Below are 11,559 nucleotides of genomic sequence, written 5' to 3'. Positions count from 1 at the left end.
AAAGTGATGTCTGTTTTGGAGTGGAGGACGGAAAAAAAGAGGCATAAATCGTGCTCTGTGTCGAACCTCTCCGCCTTAGTTATTTGGTTCCCTGACATTTCTAAAGTTCAGGGACCGAAGAGTTTGTATTTACTGGATTTATGTACGCGTAACGGCCAGGAAAAGTTCCCTCCCGTGCAGGAGGGTGAAGGACAGGCGCTGAGCAACTGATGGTTGCCACCTCCTGGACGTGACTGAGCTTTCAGGCCTCAACGCATTCAAAGTCTAATTTGTTTGACAGAAGGGGTGCAGTCAAAGACGCCAAATGATGAGATTCCATCGATGTCCATGCACTGATTTATGCCTGGGGAGAGCTGACAGGCACAGCCGCCCTCCATCCACAAAAAAAAAGAGTCCACAGCTTCTTATCTCCTTTTCCTTTCATGAGTAGAAAAGAACCCCATGATAACCCTATTAATAAAAGGAACTCATGGGCCAGTTCTCTAAATCAAGGATATGGATTCTCTTAAAGGTTCCCATCCCCTGAGAAATGATGTAGAACGTTTTTAAAAAAAAAAGTTTTTTGTTTTTTTTTTAGACTGAAAGATTCATCCATGAATCAAGATAGAAGTAAGAGCCCGAATATAAAACTGCTTTTAAAAAAATAAATAAATAAAAGGGGGAAAAAAAAGAGAGAGAGAACAAACACCAACACCTTGTGGAGAGTCTAAAGCGTCATTGCAAAAACCTGAGCCTGGAACGCTCGAATGGGCTGAGTGTGTTTAACACCCGCCGCCTGAATATGTCAGGGGACTGTGTTTAACTCACAGGAACATCAGCTTTTAGTGGTTGAGGACAACCTGAGACAGACGCAACCTGTTGACTGTGAATAAAGATAAAAAAAAACAACAACAAAAACTTCTCCAGTTTTTTTTTTTTTTTTTTTTAATCTCCCACGTGTCCTCCTCTCACTGCAAGACAGACTTGAACAGGTGCTCGATTTATGTGTTCATTGCTGCGTGGATCAAAAGTTGGGAGAAGCAAAATTCAAAACACAACAAAACAACTTCTATTAAATCTGAGAAACTCACTGGCCGGTGCCTGAAGGAAACTGAGGGAGTAGGAAGAGCTCCAGCCACGTGTTCCGTTTTGTGTCTCTGGCTGCTTTTTAACCATAAAACAAGATGTAGTTTCTCATCTCTGGTGAGTTGTGCACAGCCGAGGAGCAAACTGTGCCCTCTTTCAGCATTCTTCTCAGGCTGTGACAGACTCACATGAAGACTCCTGACACTGGATACAGGCAGCACAAATTATATTTAGACTTGGCTTGAAAATAAAGCAAACCCATACCCTTTCATGCTTTTATTTATTTATTTATTTATTTATTTTACACTTTGAATTAGTCCTGCGCTCCCATAAATTCACCCTGATTAACCCAATAGCCTGCCAAGGCCGAACGCTCAGGTTGCGTCAACACGTAACAAATGAAACCTCTCGACGTGTTGCAAATGCTTGAGGTGAAACACGGGAAGACCAGTTTTCTATTTCAAGATCACGCTGAGCATGAAAACTCAGGCGTGCCTGCTTAGAATGTGATCAGCGAGAGCGGCGCTGAGTCGTGGTGAGAGGCTGAAGCGAATTCATCAGGCTACCCCGACTATGGATACTTTGACCGAGGATTTCGGACAACCTGATGTCGACTCTGAGATGCAGATGCTGACACCTGACGATGTCGCAGAGCAAAACCTCGACACAAGCGACGACGTGGAAGTCCTCCGGAACAGGTGCGAGCAAAGGCAGACATTTTACTCAGCGTAGTAAGACGAATAGTATCTGAGTGAGGTTCATAGTGGTGTTTTGTTTTGTTTGTATGGTTTGAGTTTTCATAAGAGCATGAAAACAACCCTGAATCACAAAGGCAAGAGTTCATTTCCGTCTGGAATTGTGAATTAAAGTACAGATTGTGTATTTCTATGTAAACGGCTGCACAAGAGACGGGTTTAACAACATTCAAGTAGATATAAAATGAAATTCAAATGTTATTACCACTCAATTTAAGGGCATTTTCCAATATCCAGATTTTTTTTTTTTTTTTTTACATCTGAAGCAGCTGCTCTTTGAGTCAATTGCAACAGATATCATTATGTTATATAGGTAACCACAAAAAAAATTGGTATACAAATTGGTAAATCGGTAGACGAAGTGAAAAATTCAAAAAATGAACTGGAACAATGAAACAGAAGTGGGGAAACAAGACAGAAAAGGGCAACAAAGTCGAGTTGCTCAGGATGCAGAATCCCAATAAGCAAGTCCTTAAGTCTCTGTATTAATCGGATTCCTCATAAATTCTTCGCCTTGACATAAGACCCTGCGTCTTACCTGTCAGGTGTGACTTATGTTGCACCCCCCCCCCCCATTTTTCTTCTACTATGTGTGAGTTCACACGAGGGAGTTAAAAAAAAAAGAGGAAAAAAAAAAGAGTGTTACCTGAGGCGTTAACTCAGAGTATCTGCAGATTTATAATCAATGACCTGAAACTAGACAAGAGGTATGGAGTCAAACGTGCTCAACCCTGCCGGAAAGCCTCAAAGTAGAACAGTCTAATAAGAACGAGACCATAAAGGCTAAATGTCTGGACATGTGAAAGAACTAGAGGTTCCCTCTGATGGCTGGTAGAGTATAGAGTTCCTCAGTGTGCAGAATCTGTATCAGTAAGTATGCAAGGCTACGTACCAGTCCGATACAAAATTGGGAAAGATTGTTTGTCTTTTTATTTCACCCTCGTTTTGTTTAACTATTCCCTCCAGTCTGCGTGAGGCTGTCCATGACGACAGTGTACGGCCTAAGATGCAGTGCCTGATGATGGACTCTTCCTTCTCCATGGTAACTATGCAAGGTGAGGACAGTGGCATCGCATGGGAGACGACCCCAAATCGCTGTGCCACCCCATGGGCATCTGAACCTGGGATACCCACAGCGGACCAAGGCTCTGCAGTACGGCCTGCTACGCCTGGGTCTCAACCAGCGGGAAGAATCATCTTCGTCATGGATGAGGAGATGATGTCTCGGCGGAAGAAAGCCAAAGAGAGTGGTCAGAAGAGTAAAGCAGAGAGACAACGAGAGGCCCTTGCAGGGAGTTTTGACAACATCTCAGGAAGGCCAGAGTTGGTGGGATTCTCTCAGCCAAACGTGAAAAACGAGGACGGTGGCAATGGAGACGAACCAACGGACCATCTCTTAGATAAAGAACAAAGGCTATTTAGCTTGGTGTCCGACGGCTCGGAAATCCTCAACATTGTTGTTCCTCCAAAACTGGCGACGGTAGATGAAGAGGAGAGCAAAGAGATGGTGGACAACCTTGCTTACCTAGAGGAAAGCCCTGTACCTAAAGCCACTAAAGAGACACCCGACCTGAAGAGTGACCCGATGGTCTTGACAAACACTCCGACAGGACTGGATGGACAAGGAGGTGACCAGGTCAACCCTAGATTCCCTGTGGATCCCAATGTCATGGATCCACCTGGGGCTCCGGTGGCCAAACCTCCAGGAAGGGGAGCTGCTAGCAGCGTGGACTACTTTGAAGCGTTCACCCTGATTGATGCTCAGGCTCCTGGAGGTCCAGCTGTGACAGCCTCTGGACCGGCGGACCCACAGACAGAGGGGGCTGCTGAGAGCCAGTACACAGAGAACCCTGTGCTCTCTCAAGACACCACCATCACCAAAACTGTTAACAACGACAAGTTGGACACTATTAGTTTGGAGGAAATCACCAGCGAGCTTCTCGATGAGGTCTTCTACAGCGGCACCGATGTGAAAAGTCCTCTGGACAGAGAGGAGGGACATGGAGTCGCTCAGCTCCCTCTGCTACCTTCAAAACCTTGCGGTTCAACTTTGTTTGGAAGCCAGGAAGACATCCTAACCCCAATCTTTCTACCTGAAGGGCCTCCCAAAATCATCGACCCCATTTTGCTAGAGGAGCCCAAAGCCATGGCCTTCCATTACACAGACTTATATGAGGAAGCAATTGGCAGTCGGAAGAAAGAAGAGGATACAGAAAGCATGACCTCGGAGAAGTCATTCCACAGCAGAAATTCAGACCGCGAAGCCAGGGGCTACCTTGAGAAATATGTCCTTATAGATGAGACACCTGTAGTGGAAGTACAAGAAATGGATAAATGTCCAGGGGAAGGACCTCGAGTTATGGCCCAAGATTTGTACTACATGGGTGATTTTGCGTCTAAACCAGAAAAGGGTGAGATGCCACACTCAGAGGAAATTACAGACTTCTTCCGGTCAAGTGCCAATTCCTCACCCTGTGATATAGAGCCTTTCCCCCGAACACAGGATGAAGATGAAGGACAAAAAATTACCAAAAGTAAAGCAAAAACAAACAAAACTGTCTCCATAAAATTAGAAAAGGAGGTTACACTCCCAGAGGTTGAGGATTCCCCAGAGGAACCTGACTGGGGGGGTATAGATGATCATGATATACCCCTGGAGGACAGCGATACTGGTGTACATACCATTCAAGAAACATGGAAACAAGACCTTGAAATGTCAAAACCAGTTGCCCCTCCCAGGAAAAAAGCTGCAACCTCTCTTAAGGAATGCCTGAACCTCACACCTCTGATTCCAGTTGATAACGTCACGCAGGAAAATGAAGAGGCCAGTTTAAAAGAACAGAGGGAGGAAGAGAAAGAGAGTGCATCTCCAGCAGAGACTGCCAATGAGGGAGATGAAGAAAAGACAACCCAGGGGGGAGATGGAGAGGAGAAAACTCAGGGGGGAGATGGCGGGGAGGCAATCCAGGTGTCCTGTAATCTTTCTCTCTTGGAGAATGCTTTGACTGAGCCTGCACAAACAGAAAGCGTAGATGGCAGTGAGACAACTGTCGAGGACACAAAACCCGCTGCAGCTGAGGGGAAAGACACTGAAACGGCAGAAATAAGAGAAAAAACAGCCCCGGAAGCTGTGCCAACGCAGACTGAGGCAGATTTTGATTCATCAGAGTTTGTTAAAGCAGAGGTTTGTCCAGAGGATCAAGGAGACAGTTCAACTATACCACCTGAACCAGATAAAGGCAAAGGACAGTGTGTCATACTTTAATTAGGCCACACTTTCAGGAGGTTTTTTGCAGAGTGATTTGTCCGTTTGAGGTGTTGCAACACAGCACCTCAGACTGCTGCAGGGGTGATGTGTTTTTGTAAGCCGACCCAGGAGTTAGAATCCCAAATGAACAGCACTGTCACGATTAGGCATTGACATTGTTGAAATCATATCATCCTGGTCCCTATTCAGCACGCTCATGATCATTCTGATACGACTGTACCTCCTTCAACAGCTCTGGAAAACCCCACAACTGAATTTGCCACTTAAACGTAGCTGGAGTAGCCTTATGTATTGTGCGTAGCAGTGTTCATTCACATAGCCTTTGGATGGAAATGCTTTGGGTTTGGGTTGCTGGTTTGAGTATAAACGATAGGAGCGCGTGCGTCATGTTTGTGTGACATTAGGGAGGATCTCCTGCTATAAATAAGCCTCTCTGGCTGTGAACCTGACACCTTTAAAAACCAACTAGGACTGTGTGTACCGTGCACCCTCTCTCTTGTCAGTCTGGAAATGTTTACAACGTGCATACTCAGCCGTGCAATTCCATGTTTCATCCTGAATGTTCAGAGACTGACCAACATTGGCTTCTCAGTGGTCAGCGCCAAAATTTAGATCGCAGGGAGGAAGGCGGACGATAGGTAAAGCTGATATCGTGTTGTTTTTGTTTCGCATGTGAAAAAAAAATGCAACCATTTTATCATTACAAATTCAACACAGCAGCATTTCTGAACCTCGTTGTCTGTTTTCTCACATGTAGAAGGAACTATAAAACAAATTCTGTGTCCTCACCTGCAATAAACCACCGAGATACAGAATTGTCTTTTTTTGACCCCGTTGTTCAACAAGTCAGTTGGGGGGGGGGGACTGCAAAAGTTCTCTGTAATACATTTAAAACTATAAAGCATATTCCTCCACCAAGGAGTACATTTGGCCCTGTGGAACATGTGTGCTTTTCATGTACCAATGAAAGCTGCATGCATCAATCACATAACTGTAATTTATTGAAAATTAAAACAAATATGTTTAAATTTAACCAAGTATTTTTATTTATTTATTTATTTTTTATTTTTTGGAAAAGTGGAAGGTACAATTAAAACACACGTCCTAGATTCTGCTCATCAGACTTTGGCGACATCCAGCATGACAGATGTCTCTGTTGTGGAGGCTTAAAGCACATTTCCGCCCCACGTCAACGGGGGGCAGCAGTGAGTTCATGTTTACGCTAAGTTTACCAATGAATCATAGAGGCAAACTGGATAGAACAAATACTCTGAGTTGTAAGCCGTGGTATAAAGTGGCCGCAGAAAGGATAGCACAACAGATGATTAAATTAGACGGATGAATGTAAAGAACACAATTTCTAACGTTCCATAGGGGTTAGAATGAAGAGGCAACTGCTTGTCAGCCTCTCTACGTCGTGTCTTTCTATGCCGGAGTAGCCTCCGCTTCCTGTGGGGCTCGTTAGCTTCTTGCTAACTTCACAATGGACAATGTGTCCGGTTATCGCCCGACATTAACTTCAGAAGACAATGACCTCGAAACCTGTGACAGCTCTCCGGTAGAAGATGGACTGGTCGGTGTTTTTGGCGACCTGGCTGCCCTCCCGGTAGAGGATGGCGGGAGAAGACCGACCTGTTTACGGTGCCGGTGAGCTGAATTAAAGAGAAGCTAATGCTAGCTAGTGGAACACCCTCCCCCCACCCCTTCTTCTACCCCCCCAGGTTACTGGCATGCTTTTATGAGGGCGCAGATTTATGTCGTTACAGAAAGCTGGAGAGCAGCTGACACAGATGGGTCTAGACTGGGAAGTTACTGGGCTTTCACAGCTTCACGTCTTCAACTTTCCTCCCATGTAGTCGCCCTCAGAAGGTGTGTCTCTGTCCCTTTCTCCCACCTCAACCCCTGGAGGTCTCCACATGTCTGTACATAGTGCAGCATCCCGCAGAGGTGAGTCCTCCTGACGCCGGACCCAGAGCCTGTATCACATCAGTATGGATGCTCCGATGAACTGAGATTTAAGATGGATGTTCCCCAGTTCAACCAGCATGTTTGTTTTTAATAACTCACATGGGATGTGACCAAAGTGATACTAGATACAATCACGGACTGGACAAAACATAGCTATGTTAATACGAACACGCGTCTTCTCCCTCATGAATATGAAAAATTCATCTTTCAACAACTTTGTAGGGCTGCTAGTTAGCTTAGCACAACAAATGGTTGTCATAGGGGAAGCGTTGCTATTGTCCTGGCAAGGTCAACGAGTTCGCTTTTCCCTCCAGAGATGTTTGCCTGCGTCGGTAGGTAGAACATTTATTAAAATCAAACAGCCATGAATATATCATGATAACTAATTTAAACTAGATAGAAAGTTTATAACAGCACATATACTTACACTGTAAACATACTAAAGTTGAAAAAAATACCATGATATAGTGAAAGAGATAACAGCAGAAGTTTTAAAACAAAATGCTCAGCTTCTGCAGGAAGAGGAGGAACAGCATTCACAGGATGTGGTCACTGCGTGTGTGCCGTCTGATTACCTGTGTAACCTGCATGTGAACGCACCGGTGTTTACTGTCACTGCTCTGCTGCACTTTCAGGAGAGTAGAGTTCTTCGCACAGTGCCTCTTCTGGCTGCCTGCTTGCCACAAGGAAAATGCAACGTGATTGTTGGAAGGCGGTTCAATGAGGAAAAGTAAGCACCAAGTAGCGTTTCACAGTGTCACTCCCCTCATTCACACTTCGCCATCAACTGTTGCTTCATTGTTCCTCTCCTCCCACCCAGGCACCCAGAGCTGGCTGCGGTGTGCCGGGACAGCAGAACGCTGATCTTGTACCCAGGTCCGAAATCCCAGAGCCTGGAGGAGTTAGTGCAGCACCAGGAAGTGGGCACAGTAAAGCACAACGTCCTCATTATCGATGGCACCTGGAGCCAGGCGAAAAACATGTTCCTCAAAAACAGCCTGTTCCACCTCCCCAAACAGGTGTGCACAACTGCGCCGGTCTGAAGAAGCTCAACTTGTTTCTCCCCTTTGTTAACTTCCTGTGGCAGCCATATTGAATTCTTGATTTGGACCAAGTCTCATACAAACATACAGTTTATTTTTTGCGCTTGTGAGCAGGGAGAGGTGGTTGAGTAAGGAGCCGTGTACACGGGGTGTCAGAGGCTTTTTAAAATTGTGTCCACTGAGAAGTGGGCGCAGACACCTGCCACCTCGAGGAGAAGCGCTGCAGCCACCTCTTGTTTTTTTCGCAGCAGCAGCAGCAGCAGCACTTCTAGCTGAAAATATCTGAACTGAGCGGCACTTGTGTTGTCTCTCTCTACTTGGGGTCCGGGCTGACCAGCGTGGTCAACAACACAATAGAGGAGAAACTTGCTCTTGTTGTTTCTGTTTGTTCAAAACTTTTCAGTAAATGTCTGATAGAGGCAATCATGACATCATTTGTTGCTGCCCTCCTGTGAAAGAAAAAAAACAAAGTCAGCCATATCATGGAAGAAGGAGCGCCTCATCCTGCTGCTCTCCTTTGTCCTTTCCACTGCTTTCAGCCAGATGAAACCAGTACGTGGACACGGGGTGAATGGTGTCAGGATGTGAATGTATCACCATCCCAGTTATATAAAAATGGGTTGCATTCATCAGCCTCAGTCACCAAACGTAGCTGGAATGGAGAGGAGGACCCGGTCCACCTGAGACCACGGCAGTTCCCTGCTCTACACCCACCAGCTGGAAACCTGCGTCGCCTACATGAAGTGACTAACTGAAGTCGGACAGTCAATATTGTAGAATTCTCAGCATTTCTCCTCCTCGCTCATCAGGTGTGGTGGACTAATATGTCGTTGTGAAGATCCTGCTCAGATTTATTGGAGGCTGCAGGTTCAAACTCTTTAAGTGGCTTATCCTAACTTGCTTTTTTGCTTTTATTTGAATTTGTGTCTTTTCACTTATAATCTACACGTTGAGGTAGAGAGACAGAGACAGAGAGCTACGCTCCTCATGGCTCACCTCTGTGCATGTTCCAGGTGCAGCTCAACAGGACTCTGTCCAGCCAGTACGTGATCCGCACTCAGCCTTCCAACATCTGTTTGTCCACGCTGGAATGTGCTGCAGTCGCTCTGTCCGTCCTGGAGCAGAATGACCACATCCAAGAGGTGACACACTGACATGACCTCAACCAGTCAGAGAACTGTCCGTCCTTCTGTTGCGGCTTCAAACAAATCAAAGTGCCATTCAGACAGAGTCAAACATTTGTGCATTTCAATTGCAGTGAGAGCACAACCAGACTCAAATGTATGGAGTGAAACAAAACACAAAGCTTGAGCCTTTTTCACCCTGGATTTGTTTGAATGCAAACAGAACAGTGACGGTGAGACGACCGACTTGCATTTCTGCTGAAATCTAATCTTTGCTTGACATTTGGGGCGAGTAATTAACATTCTCTGACGCGTCATTATCACCAGTTAGAGATTCACACTTAAGGGTTCGTATTCACATGCATTTTTTTAAAAAAACTAAATGTATCAGTTTTTATGTGATAGGGGTTTGTAGTTTTGAAAGCACCCAAAGACACAGACTGCCCCCCACCCCCATGAAAAATGTAAATGTCTTTGACTAGAAACACCGTGGTGCAGTTGTGTACCTCCAGGACACCTGCCTGTCACAGTGACCTTTGATTGCTGTGACCTTTTCAGTTCATCCTTAAGTCCCAGTGGACGTTTGTACTAAATTTGTGAAATTCCCTCGAGGCAGGAATGGGAAAGGATGGACACCTGGAACCATAAAATCATGCAGCGTGGAGGAATGGAAATTTGTATCAGATGTCAGTAGAAAATGACAGTAAAAACGCCCCAATGGAATGAGTGGAGATGATCAGTACAGTCTTGACGGAACAGAACCGATCACGGGTCTCTCGTATGTGTCGTGACTTTCTGTTTGGCCTCCTGTTGGTGCAGGTCCTGCTGAGGCCCCTGAAAGCGCTGTGCTCATTCCAGCTGCAGCACGGCGCTCAGATTCATCACAGCAAGGAGCATTTGTTGAAGAACGGCATGTATGACAAACCCATGCCCAAGAACAAGCGCAAGATAAAGAGGATGGAGAAACTGGTCACCGATCACAACATTTGCCCAAGATGAGGGAAGAATCCTCTCTGTGTGTGCGACGCTGAGAGAGACTGTAGTGGCATCAGGGTCCAAGCTCAGAAACCACTGGACTTGTGGGAAGGTTTTGTTTTTAGAGATTTATGCCAATGAATATCATGTCATGACAAAAAAAAAACAACGGTTTTAATATCAGTTTAAATGGCTGACTGTTCCTCACGTGGTAGGGCTGCAGGCAGATCATTTACAGAATACAACAGTAGCATGTAGACCAACACTTAAAAAAGAAAAAATGCGGGTTTTTTTTTTTTTTTTTTTTTAATTTTGCTATGCTAACCAAATGTGTCCCAACATTTCATGGGTTCTTCCTCTGCTCAGCCCTCCAGCAAGAAGCAGTAAAAACCCTTGTATAGCTTTTGCACAACCCTGCTCACCAACAAACCATCCAGTGGTTGAAAGTCTGCCCTCTGTGGAGGTAACAACTGGAACACCATCGGTTGTCTCCTCGTCACGATGTCAACCTGTGCGATGATGTAACTGCAAAAGAAATAAATTATTTTTAACAGTACTTCATAAATTTTGCAGACATGGCTTTATTTTGTAAGATTTTTTTTTTAATTGCTATTTATTTCATTCAGTAAAATGTTATTTTTGAAAAAAGTACTGCATAATTGTGTGTTTTTGTTTTTTTTAATGCTGGTTTAAATGCGTACTTTTGAATTCTTCTCTATTCAAAATGATCATGAATCTGTGCGCATTGCTCTTGATAACCAAGCAAGCAGATCCATAGTACAGTTTGGTTATGATATTAAAAAGACAGGACACAATTGCAGCCTTTTAGCCAGACTGCAGCTCATACTGTAGCTACCAAGATCAACTTTATATTGCATCAAACTACAGGAAACAACAGCAGAAAGGAGTGTCGCGACACTTGATTAAGTGTTCCTTCAATGTAAAATCCTGGTTCTGAGGTTTGTCAGACATTCACTGAAAAATCATCTCAAGTTGAAATCAATGATGTGCTTTAACTACGAGAAAAGTGTGGTATAAATGACGCGGTACTGAGGAAAAAAGAGAGGCAACCATTTAGCTGACGACTGACTTTAAAGAGCAAGTTTCGACAGTCTTCAAGTGTTGCTGGGAATCCCGATAAAGACTGAAGGTGAGTTCCAAGTTACATGATGTGTGAGGCTTACGTGACATCATACCAAGTCAGTATGCCAGGAAACACTACCAAGGATGCACAATAATATCAGCATCTCATCAGTATATAAAAAATGGCCATTGCTATGTGATGCTTGACATAAACAGATCTTACATGATTAAAAAAAATGTCATATGAAATGAGTATTTCATGTTTTACACTACCTAAA

At 44.6% G+C, this 11,559-nt stretch overlaps 2 protein-coding genes across 3 annotated transcripts; both read left to right on the top strand.

Annotated features, from left to right (window-relative positions):
• Positions 1 to 1,580: 1,580 nt before the first annotated feature.
• Positions 1,581 to 5,085, top strand: LOC147243668 (uncharacterized). Its single transcript, XM_086188232.1, has 2 exons — positions 1,581 to 1,763; positions 2,787 to 5,085. Exons 1-2 carry the CDS (start codon positions 1,639 to 1,641, stop codon positions 5,083 to 5,085), a joined length of 2,424 nt encoding a protein of 807 aa, XP_086044358.1. The 5' UTR covers positions 1,581 to 1,638.
• Positions 5,086 to 5,948: 863 nt separating this feature from the next.
• On the top strand, positions 5,949 to 10,932 carry dtwd2 (DTW motif tRNA-uridine aminocarboxypropyltransferase 2). 2 transcript variants are annotated; one of them, XR_015110329.1, is made up of 6 exons: positions 5,949 to 6,735; positions 6,945 to 7,035; positions 7,692 to 7,786; positions 7,877 to 8,075; positions 8,639 to 8,908; positions 9,113 to 9,243. XR_015110329.1 is itself a non-coding variant. In XM_086186870.1 (6 exons), the coding sequence occupies exons 1-6, from the start codon at positions 6,572 to 6,574 to the stop codon at positions 10,220 to 10,222; spliced, it is 858 nt and encodes a 285-aa protein (XP_086042996.1). In that variant the 5' UTR covers positions 5,950 to 6,571; the 3' UTR covers positions 10,223 to 10,932. The 2 variants fall into 2 exon arrangements, 1 of the variants encoding a protein (XP_086042996.1); XM_086186870.1 differs by lacking the exon at positions 8,639 to 8,908 and adding an exon at positions 10,043 to 10,932 and having other exon boundaries at positions 5,950 to 6,735; positions 9,113 to 9,241.
• Positions 10,933 to 11,559: the final 627 nt, after the last annotated feature.

This window comes from Aulostomus chinensis, chromosome 19 (assembly GCF_037954235.1).
Source record: "Aulostomus chinensis isolate RoL2024-O1b breed Wild chromosome 19, RoL_Achi_v1.0, whole genome shotgun sequence".
NCBI classification, from domain to species: Eukaryota; Metazoa; Chordata; class Actinopteri; order Syngnathiformes; family Aulostomidae; genus Aulostomus; species Aulostomus chinensis.
This window is presented reverse-complemented; position numbering and strand designations above follow the sequence as displayed.